We start from the raw sequence: 11,554 nt of genomic DNA on the forward strand, positions 1-11,554 counted from the left end.
AGTAATAATTAAAAGATACTGTAGATATACAGTATTCCACATTCTGTACTGGAAATAAATATTTCACTGGTATTCAAAATCACATGTCTGAGTATGACGGAAGGGGGTAACCAGGTTTTATAATAAAGATCAAGCTTGTTTGGTTACCCCTGCTCCGTGAATAAGGGTCCCAGAGAGTTATCTCTTGGATCCAGTAACATTGTATGATCACATTGTTCTTTGTGTAATAAAACCGTTTTTTTTGTGCTTTTCCCTTTCCGGGCATGCCATTAGGCAGGGATTGCTGGTGTATGCGTTTCAAGGTGGGGGGGAAGGGGGGGAGGTTTGCAGAGGAACCGTTGACAGAATGTACCTAGGAGGTTGGGGTCCAGAGTTACCGGATCCCCGATAAAGGTATACTGGAATCATGCCTGATTCTTGGATACATGTAGGCACATTGTCCCAGCAATACATCCCCTTGAAAACGTAAGCACAACTCACCACTAGGGTTCCCTGCTTCAGCACAACACAGAAAGGAGAATGCGGCACGGGGATATATATGTATTCCTGTAGCTGAGGGAATCCCTAGGTTCAAGGGGTACCCTAGCAAGTGCCAAGGTGACCCACAACCAATATAGGGTTTGTGGGTGATCAACTGTATATAAGACTGGGGAGACAGAGTCCAAACTGAGTCAGAGTGAAAGTGTGTGGGGAATAAGGCAGGCAGAAATAAAACAACAAAATGTTTCCTTTTCTGTTCCCTGTATCCCCAAGACCTTCCCCTAATGTCCCACATAGCTGATGGGGTTCCCCTAGACTCAGTGTGTATTAAAATATAGTTTTAATATGTTTAAACATTCGGAACCGATGTCCAAACAGGCAGCCCGTGCAAACACATAGGCGCTGGTACGTCTGCTGGACATCGGAGTTCAAAGCAGCCAGAGGATTCCCAGAGGTGTGAACAGCATTTGGTCAGCGGGGAAAGGTGGAGTACTAATTCCGGAGATCAATGGCAGTCCTCCAGGATGCCACATGTTCTGCCAGTGGGTGGCATTGGGATAGCTGAGGGTAGATGTGGCAGACTTGCGCATCTCTCTTGGCTATTTAAAATTTTCTGCTGACCCGGCTTTTCTACCCGGCTTGGCTCTGATTGGCTGCTTGAGAAAGTTCCCACACATTGATTGGCTGTCCGCTCTGCTCTATTTTATGAAGCAGAGAATACTATAAGAAGCCCTGAGCCATCAGATGGTTTGTTCCCCATGAGTCTGAGCTGAAAGAGCGTGGGCGGGCTTTTCAAAGATGCTTTGTTTGTAATCGCAAAGCAACCGGCATCGATTTCAAGCCTGAAATGCCTGCCCACCAGAGACTAAGCCCCGTTTTGCGCCCAAGTTCTCAGAAACAAACGTAGCTTACGCGGATGGGATTTTATGCCGATTTGAGTTCCAGGAGATTTGGGCTGCTGACTCGCGGTCAGGAGGGACCAAGTCCTCAGAAGAGAGCGTAGCTGTGTTGCGTATGGAATTTTATGACGATTTGGGTTCTATGTGATTCTTGGCTAAGTCCCGGTCAGGGTAAAAAACTCTCCCAAATAGTTCCCTGCACCTAGGAAAGTCTAATTTTCAATCCCAATCCCAAAGTAAGTGTGTCTTCATCGGTATTTTGTGTTTCATTGTGTGTAAGCGAATGTATGCCGGATAAATTACAATTTATTTCACTACCTTGTTTTGCTCAATGGTGTAGATAATGGAGCACTGCCAAAATTATAGCAAAACTGGGCCAAAAAAAAAGAAAAATGCAGGGCATCTCAGATATAAAGATCAATTTTATTGCAAGCTCAGCAATTGATAAAGTGCTCAGGCACGAAACGCGTAGGTGCGTTTCTAACCATCTATTGCTGAGCATGCAATAAAAGTGGTCTTTATATCTGAGTTGCCCTGGATTTTTCATCTTTTTTGGCCCAGTGTTGGCTAAAATTTTGGCAGTGCTCCGTTTTCATCTACACCTTCGAATCGTCTTCTACTACGGCCTGCACGCTCTGGATGTTCTGGACTGTCTCTGCGGCTATAAGGTTATGGGCTATGAGTCCTTTATATTACAGTACCTTGCTATGTATTGAACTGGATCTTGCTATACCAGTTTGGGCAGATGTGAGTGTGTCTTATGCTGTGGTGCTCAGGTGGACACCGCTAGACACATATCCCTCTCTGGCTGAGTTACAGTACTACATATTAAATATTGGTCAATCCAAACAGTGCCCGGATACATATTGTTTTAAAAAAGGAAAAATATTCATGTACAGAACCACATATCATTTTGAGCACCATTCTTCACACCATATATTTGTTTTGCTCAATAAATGATCCCGGTAAAAAGGTGTAAATAGCATGGTCTCCCGTGACACTCAAACAGGTCTACTACCCTGCTTTTCACCATTATCTCCTAACTTACAAATACAATGCTCCACTGTAGCTAGGGATTCTGGGAAATGACATGCAAATGAGCACACAGTACCAGTATTCCCTACTAAAATAGAGGGACAGGGGAGATGGATTGGTACATTGTAATATAAATGAATAATGTACTATGAAGTACATCTTTCCCAGCTTAGTACTTTACCAAACAAATAATTGATTGCTCTTATTTTAGCTACGTGCTGAGTGCTTTATATTATCAATCAAAGATAATAGGTGATTAGAGGTGTGTTATGAGGGGAACTCTCCCATTGTGGCCCAATATAATACCAGTGTGGGTGTGTCATTGTTACATCTAGAACAAGCTACCCTGTTATGCCATTAATTTATATAACGTTTACAAATTAGAGGGTTAGCTGAAATTAAAGCAGCAAGTCCCCTACAGAAAGTACATTGCTATGGTGCACACCAGGCTAAATGTGTTATATAATTTTACATGCATATGTGATAATATGCACATGTTTTATCAGTTTGACCTACTGATATGTAATACAAACAATATCATGTGGCTCATCTAATTTGATAAATATGTGTGATACTGGATCATTGCATGACCTAATGAGTTCATAGCAGACTCTAGTTATAATTAAGATTGAACTAATTGAAGGTTATATATGGAACATTTATATGATAGTTGTGAATCTATGTTATATAGATTAGATGGTATTGTAATTATCACTATACCTTATTAAAGGTTGTATGGAATCCACCATCTTCTTACTATAATAGAAGCATATATCTCTTATAGCAAGCTACGAAAGAGCCAGCAGCACCACGTGTTATTTTTAATAATGACCTTTTTATTTCACTTATGACTTTTTCACTTCATATTATCACATATGTATTTAAAAATATATAACAAATTTAGCCTGGAGTGCACCATGGTAATGTACTTTCTCTAGAGGACTTGCTGCTATAATATCAGCTAACCCTCTATTTTGTAAATATAGCATAGCCTCCCGGCCGCTACTTCTTTTTCCTGAGTCCTTCCGGTGTCAGTCCTGTTAGGAGCAGGCCGTGGAGGGGTTCATTCCTTCTTTAGGCTCTGTGTGTGTATTACAGACTTGGATACATTTCAGGTATTGGGTACTGGGTTAAAGTCTGTTGGCTTCGACTCCGGCCTTCAACTCTTCCAGCCAGGGCATTATTGGCCAGTAAGGCCCTGTTCTTCAGGTTTTATTACTTAAATACAGAGGTTGCACCCATTGCCACTCTGAGTAATATGGCATTGACATGCTCCAATTGTTAATTATTTGTGAGCGGTGTAAAATCTGTTGTCTTGTATTCATTTATATAACAAGCATATGTAGCACTTACATGGCCTGTGACATTTACATAGAAACAATATTAAAATAATAAAGTAGTTGCACTTCATGTCAAGATATTCTGAAAGTTACAACGTTTCTCAAATGATAAAACATTAGAGAAATGTTTTTTGAACATTGCAGAACATTTTGTACAATATTCTTTCTCCACGTCCTTAAAATGTTACCTCTGGGAGGTCATATCCTCTGAACTTGATGTCCCTGGTCACAGTATGGGGTACGCTCATGGGCACAATGTCTGCAAACCTTTGGATCTCGTAGATGACTGCCTCAGTGTATGGCATCTTGCTTCGATCGTCCATACACGCACTTCTGTCACGCCCAATCACTTGGTCTATCTCCTCATGTACTCTCTCTAATGGAAATAAAGCCTTAGTGTTAACATGTGTACTGCTGAATGATGTCACTGTATAAGCCATTGGTTAAGCCCTCACCTAGAGTAACGTGTGCAGTTCTGGAGGCAATATGTCAAGAAGGACAAACTTTAAAGATTTTTCAGAGGAGGTCTAGAAAAATGGTGCATGGTCTACATCAGGGGTGCACAAACTGGGGGGCACAATATTTTCTGCTAGGGACGCAGTGCTTACAGAGGCCCCGTGCTCTTCCTGAAGGCATTTAAATTAAATGCCGGGGGAACGGCAAAGCGGTAAGTTCCCTTACTGTATCTCCGACGGCTTCAGGCGATGCATCACCATGGCAACGCAGCATCGTGATCTTAGAAATGCCAGACAAGGTAAGAGGGGGAGGGGGCACGAGCAGGGAGGGGGAGAGCCGGCAGTGGGGTGCAGGGGAAAATCTTTGCTCACCACTGGTCTACACTAAGACAACCAGGAAAGACAATATATATATGTTTAATATATGCAAAATATGTTTAATATATATATATATATATATATATATAATATGTTTATTATATATTATACTGACAGACAGGGTTTTAAATACTTTAAGGAAGTGATTGTCCTCTTCTTACAAATCTGATATATGGCATTGAACTACTTCTCGTTGGGCACTGTTTCTACGTTATATCTCCATCAAATTACATTACCTTCCACTTCTGGGTGCCTCAAGAGGATTCGGAACCCGTATCTCAGCGTAGACCCCACCGTCTCTGTGCCAGCAAAAAAAATATTGACTGTCGTCTTGAGCATCGTCTCGTAGTTAAAGTGAGTGTCTGGATTTTTCCTTTCCTTGAAATTACAAGGTAGGGTATTACTAGAGAAAAACTATTTCTGCATATTATATGGACTTCCATTGGGGCGTGGAAAATTTCGTCAGGGAGAAAGTGGAAATGTTGTACAGTTATCAGTTGGGCAATAGGTCGTCTCCCTAATCAATTTGAAAAGGTACTGGTTTGATTGTAATATACGGTAGCTACTTTACATAGTGAGCATTTTAGGCTTTTCCTGCAGAGTTATTTGCTGCTTTGGCACTGACGGGATTAATAACCTGTTGTTTTGGTTGGTCAAAGTGGGATGCACTATTGGCAACTCAGAGTACCACAACTTTTCTATATTTTTAACACAGAGTACCACTGTCCTTTTATTTACAAAATAGGAGTCCCACTACTTTTTATTTATAAACCTATAGTTCCACCTTCTTTTTTTAAAGGGAAAAGCTTTGTCCCATAGACCAGACATATTGTATAAACATATCTAAAAACTACATCCAGACCAAATTCTTCCACAGCATTTAGGACTTATTAAAATCAAGCATGGTACTGCTACCCTTGAAAATGCTCTAGATATGTCTGTGCTGTACCTGTTCAATTTTGATTAGGAAGCAGTCAATGAAATCTCGGGGGTTGTTAGGGTCTAGCGTTTCTTTGTTCATCCTTAGCCTCTTTGCCACGAAAGCTCCCAGTTTGACGTAATTCCTGTATATCTGTTTGTGTGGCCCAGGTATATACTGCATGATCTTCGGGAATACGAACAGCAGCTGCAGAGAGACACGTGAGGCTCTTCTAGCACCCTTTAATCCCACTCAAAGAGTATTTTAAAAAAAACTAAGGGGCCTATGCAGAGAGCAGCGAATTTAAAAATTGGCGAGGGTAATAATAAGTAGCTTTTTTGGTGAGTTTTATTCTCCATATGCAGAAATGTGCGAAATCTGCAATTTATAGCATGAATGCGTGTGGCGAGTTTAAAATGGAGAGATGCGCGCTGCTGAAATGTGTTAAAAAAAAAATCGCGCATTTTTTTTTTCCTTTCCTATGGCCGGCGAGCTCCAGCTTCTTGCCAACTTTTCTTGGCGGAGCAAATTGTAGAAAATCGTGCCATTTTATTGGCGCGAACAGCCGCTAGATGACGTTCGCGCCTTTCTGAATTAGGATATTTTTAAAACTGGCGAGATGTATGTTCTCGCCAGCCGCGCGGCGAGATTTTCAAATAGAAAAAAAAAATGGCGCGTTTTCCGTAACACGCCATTTTCTGCTGTTTTCTGCGCGAATTTCTCAAAAAAATGGCGAGATTTACTTTAGCGCTGCTCTCTGCATAGGCCCCAAATACAAAGTGCTTCTTCTCTCTTTGAACGCTCTCCACTTCTCTGCCCCTCTTCTCAACTTTAATCTCTCGCTATATTCTTATTTACTGTATTCTCGACACTCTGCTCAGGCTTGGCTTTACTGTTCTGTCTATCTACAACTCACTACAACTCTCTCATGCCAATAACCCTTCTCACATGTTGCACCCTACCTCTAAAACTCTCTCACCTCTCAATATCCTTCTCTCTCCAAATTCAAAACCCATTTAAAAACTCACCTTTTTAAATTAAGCATTTAATTAGTCATGGGTGACCCCTACTCACTAAACTGCAGAATGCTCTTATACGCACTCTAACAAATGCACTCCCACTGTCTTGGTTATATGCTGATATTACTGTATGTCGGAAGCTGGTACAAGTTGTGAAGCATTGTACATTGTTTAATGAGTGTGTCAGATTTAGGGCCATAGGTAGAAGAATTGGTGTCTTCTCACCTGGCCCCAGGTTGAGCTCATCAGGTGCCAGCTATCATTGATCAGGTGGAGCAAGGTGAGGAATTCCTTATCTCTGTAGTCAAAGCGATCCCCAAATACGAGCGAGCAGATTATGTTAGAGCCGGCTGAGCTGAACCCGAAAGTTGGATCAAAGGGGGATCCTGCCAAGAGACGGGTCTTAATCTGTGACTTTATGGTCTCTATCCCCTTCCCTCCCTTCTCCCTCTAGGGCTGTCTCCGTTGTGATCCAGCCAATGTATACTTGAGGTCTGCATCCAGTCACTCTGTAAAGCAGTTATACTGTGCCTAAAATAGAAAGATAGCGCTAAATCTGTTAAGCAATGGTCATAAAAAAAGCCCACTCTGGATCTCATTGCAGCAAACATTATACAGTACTTGCTACAGTATAAAAGGAGGAAAGAGATCATCTAAAACAAATCTTGTTTAACTTTAAAAATAAAGTCGAACTAAAAATCTATGCATAAAAAATAGTAGTACTCTGGGTTTTTAAATAAAAAGTAACTGTACACTGGACTTGTAAATAATAAAAGTAATAATACACCATAGTCCCTAATACCATTAAACTTTTAACTCTGCCCAGTACATAGCCCTTCATTTTAGTATCCCTGTTATAGACAGTTTAATTCTATCTAAGCTTCCCTTGTAGATGTAAATGGAATATTTAGTTGGGCTTTCTATCTAACTAACTATTCTATCCAAACTCTTTAACTAACCCCTTTCTGAGCCTCATTATCATTGGACAGAGGGAAACCAGGGGGTGTTGAGAGCAAATTCAAGGTCACTATACGATTAAAGTCAAAGGTTATAGATTTTCAATTTGAATATTTCCTATTACAGTATATATTCATTTATATGGTCCCATATATATATATATATATATATATATATATATATATATATATATATATATATATATATATATATATATATATATATATATATATAATACAAAAATAAATAAATCTGCAGTGATATATATATATATATTGCACTGCAGATAGACTTATTTTTTTAGCAGCTATTGCAGGGGAGCTCAACTCCAATTCTCAAGATCCCCCAACAGGCCAGGTTTTCAGGATATCCCAGGATTTCAGGATATAGCTTCAGCACAGGTAGCTTAATCAGAGGTTCAGTCGAAGATTGAGTCACCTGTGCTGAAGTAGGGACTGATTGAGCCACCTGTGCTGAGGCAGGGATATCCTGCAAACCTGACCTGTTGGGGTGGAGAGCGTCAGCACTGGAGTTGAGCCTCCCAGTCTATAGATACTGATTCCACCAGGCAATAGATACCTTCAGTTTTTCTGAACTCTGCTATCAAGTACTGAGCTTCTTCCTTCACTCTCTCCTCAAGGCTTCTTTTCCCCATGCCAAAATTCTTCAACGTGGTGATGGCGAAGCGCCGGAGCTGTCTCCATCTTTCTCCCGTGCCATATACAATACCTATGTACAGTGGGTAATAAGATATCAGATAACATTAACCAACACACGATATATTGGGAGTCACGAAATGCAGGTGCTGTTCTAATGCTTTTCTTCTCTGCTGTATATGAATAGTCCGGCTTCTCACACTGTCACTGTGGTGTAATGTGAGAATTGTATAATCTGTATAATTTTTCCCCAGGAGGATTTAATGACATCTGAGTTTAAGTTTCCCTTGTTGTAAAAGTAACACAACTACTCTTTGTCTCATAAGACCAGTCTTCAACCATAGGGTGACACAGACAGAAGGATCCCATAATTTCTTGGGTTTGACAAAGTGACAGAAAGAGAGCAGGGACTGCTAGGTCCCACGTATTTGCTCTGTCAGAGTTTGGTTGATTGCAATGTGATTGTGACACAGATAAAAGTGTCTTATGGCCCACTGAGCCTGTGCAATAAATAGAAGAGTCCAATGTTCTAGTACATTGACTTGTGGTTATGTGTGATAGGTCTCAATATGATACAGTAACACAGCTACAGTATATCCTAGCTATGTGTGTTGGGTCTCCCTATGATACAGTAACACACCTATATCCTGGTTATGTACACTAACACAGCAAGTATTTATGTGTGGAGACTGTCTCCAGAAGGACATAAATACATTAGTGATTACACAAAGTACAGCACATTCACATGTCTCAGACAGGTCCCTAAACCTGCCCTACCTCATAACACCACAGCATACAGTGCTTCCAATGCAGCTAGGTATACTGGGTATTAACATGCAAATTAGCACTAACAGTGCATCCCTTATGCTTCTTATCCACCTTATCCATTTAAATATATGCCTGCTGCCACTTTTCAAGCAAGGCCAGAGTCAAAGATGTGGATAGCCTCACAATATACAGTAGATGTAGAGGCCAATACAGTAAGGTAATCCAAAATTGCTTGGTATAGACATAAGGCTATCCTAAATATGAAAAATTGCCAAGGATCAAATAGAGTCTGAGGTATCTACAATAGAGAGGAAAATGGTCATGGTAGGTTGGACAAATGGTCCTTTTCTGCCATCAAATTCTTTTTGTTTGTATGATACAATAACACAGGTGAATCCTGGTTAAGTTTGATGGATCTCACTATTATACAGTAACATAACTAGAATTGTGTGTAGGATCTCAGTTTGATACTGTAATTCTGCTGGTTCTTAGTCGTATTTGAAGCTCTCACCATTCCCTTTGCTGTACATCTGGACGGCTGGGAATTCTCCCCTTCCACTGAACTCTTCGGCGTGGTCAATCAATGCCTCCTTCAGGATCTGGAACCCGCACAGTACCACAGTGGGGCGGGAACCCAGATAGAAGGTGTATATGGGGCCATACTTCTCACTGAACTGGTAAAAGTAATGAGCAGTCAGGATATGAAAGCTGCTGTACATCTTTCATTTTTGTGTTCTTGTTCTGTTACATTTAGGGGCAGCATCAGTGCCAGTCTCCCCTTCACACACACTACTACATCATGACATGTATACATAGTACCAGTACTGTGTGGATGGTAGCAGAGCCACCTCCTCCCCTTCATACACACTCGACATCATGGCATGTATACTGTATACAACAAAGGTACAATGTGGGTAGTGAAGTGAAAACGTGAACAAACCGGGCGCTCTTGAAAAATATCAAAAATGCACATTGATAAGATGAGATTACGATGACTAATGCATAGAAAGTGAATACAGGTGTATCAAAACCAGAAATACGCTGGTCAAAAAAAACAAAAAAGAACATCCTCATGGTTCTTGCAAAGTATGTCTTCTCGGCAATGGGGAGTGCAGTGGATTTGTGAAAAAATAAAAAGAACATACTCTCGCAGCTCACAGGTAAGACGTCTGACGCCTTACCAGTGCGCTGCGACAGTGAGCCAAGTAAAAGACGGCATCGCACAACTGATATTCTCAGAGGAAAGTGGCGGCATTCGAGGCGGGAGCCCCCTTTTGACTCCTTGCTGGTTCTTACTATTTTAATTGTAAGTCTTGATATTGCACTTTTCATGCTATTATAAAATTGTTCTTTTAGTACTACTGTTCCTGTTCCTGTGTCTTATCTTTCACACTAGGAGAGACCTGCCATCTTTAATAGATCCTGAGTGTAATACACATGCCTGTTTAAATCTCACACCATGTGAGTTTTAGTACCCCATGCTTTCCAAACATCACCTATTTCTGCTATATCTGCATTATTGCACTATGTAGGTTATTTAAATTTTTCACATATCCATTGATTCTGCGCTCCCCATTGCTGAGAAGATAGTGTGGGTAGTGCCAGTGCCAGCCTCCCCACACCCCCACACACACATGCTGTACACTACCATGCACAGCATTGCATAGAGAAATGCAATAGTATAACATTCGGCCGCATATTAATTTGAACAGAATTATAGTAGAACAGTGCATAGATATTTCTCAGCATTATGCAGCATATTTCTTTTTAAAGGGTGGTACTCTATAAATAAACTCAGTATTATCGTGCACAGCAGCCTATACATTTTCAAGGGTCTGAGAATAAATGTCGATATTCAACATCATTGCACACTGCAGCATGTTTATTTTTAAGGGCTTGGACTGAGGTTGGTGCTCAGTAGTTGTACAGCCAAAATTGAGTGAGATGTTCCGTCCAAGACTTACCCCAACCAGGGACTTGATAAGGTCATTGATATTGACCTGGTGCATGTTACCGATGAAGGGTAATGGGGTGGGTCCCGGGGGCAGATTTTTGCCCCTACTTCTCCACCTAGACAGGACCAGCATGTAGGTGATGAGAAAGATCAGGAGGAGGCAAAGGGTACTGCTGAGATCCATGGTGACCAGGGATGGAGCAGGAGACAGCCTGAGTGCTGGAAGAGCTGTGGGTTTTATGGTTATGTACCCTGCTTCCAGGAAACTCTGTGACACTCATAAAACCTGGGCATTGCATCACTGCAATTGGGTAAGCATTTACAGAAATCCTGGGGTCATTAAGGTCACCAGGCTAAAGCTCACCTAAATTAAAGATGCAATCCCACTTAGCTGGTCAAAAAATAACCTTAAACTAATCTTACCATGTTCAAGGCAAAAGTTTGGCTGCCTTGGTTTCTTTTGCCAATCCATTAGAAATTGTACTTCTAAAGGGCATTAGAATTGGGGAGTGATTGTAAATCCAGTTAACCCTTATCTCACTCTGTAGCTACAGTACAGTACTAGAGAGACAATAAAGAGAGGGGGGAGGGAAAAAGGGGGACTTTACCTATGTAAAATGGCAGTAACAAAAGAAAATGAAACCTCTCCTATGTCTCAGATCACAATGTTTACAAACTAATTTAGAAGAGAATT

General features: G+C 41.0%; 1 protein-coding gene across 2 annotated transcripts in view; it reads right to left on the reverse strand.

Moving 5' to 3' along the window:
• The window catches only part of LOC142498729 (cytochrome P450 2F2-like), a 32,855-nt gene extending 21,751 nt beyond the window's left edge, over positions 1–11,104 (reverse strand). Inside the window, exons 1-7 of one of the 2 annotated variants that reach the window (XM_075607062.1) lie at positions 10,871–11,104; positions 9,418–9,580; positions 8,062–8,211; positions 6,751–6,911; positions 5,537–5,713; positions 4,824–4,965; positions 3,943–4,130 (exon numbers count right to left, since the gene is read on the reverse strand). In XM_075607062.1, the coding sequence (XP_075463177.1) occupies positions 3,943–4,130; positions 4,824–4,965; positions 5,537–5,713; positions 6,751–6,911; positions 8,062–8,211; positions 9,418–9,580; positions 10,871–11,044 (1,155 nt within the window). In that variant the 5' untranslated portion in view covers positions 11,045–11,104. The remainder of the gene's footprint in view (positions 1–3,942; positions 4,131–4,823; positions 4,966–5,536; positions 5,714–6,750; positions 6,912–8,061; positions 8,212–9,417; positions 9,581–10,870) is intronic. The other variant, XM_075607063.1, reaches the window with a different exon arrangement.
• Between the last annotated feature and the right edge of the window lie 450 nt (positions 11,105–11,554).

Source organism: Ascaphus truei, chromosome 7 (genome assembly GCF_040206685.1).
Source record: "Ascaphus truei isolate aAscTru1 chromosome 7, aAscTru1.hap1, whole genome shotgun sequence".
Lineage (NCBI taxonomy): Eukaryota > Metazoa > Chordata > Amphibia > Anura > Ascaphidae > Ascaphus > Ascaphus truei.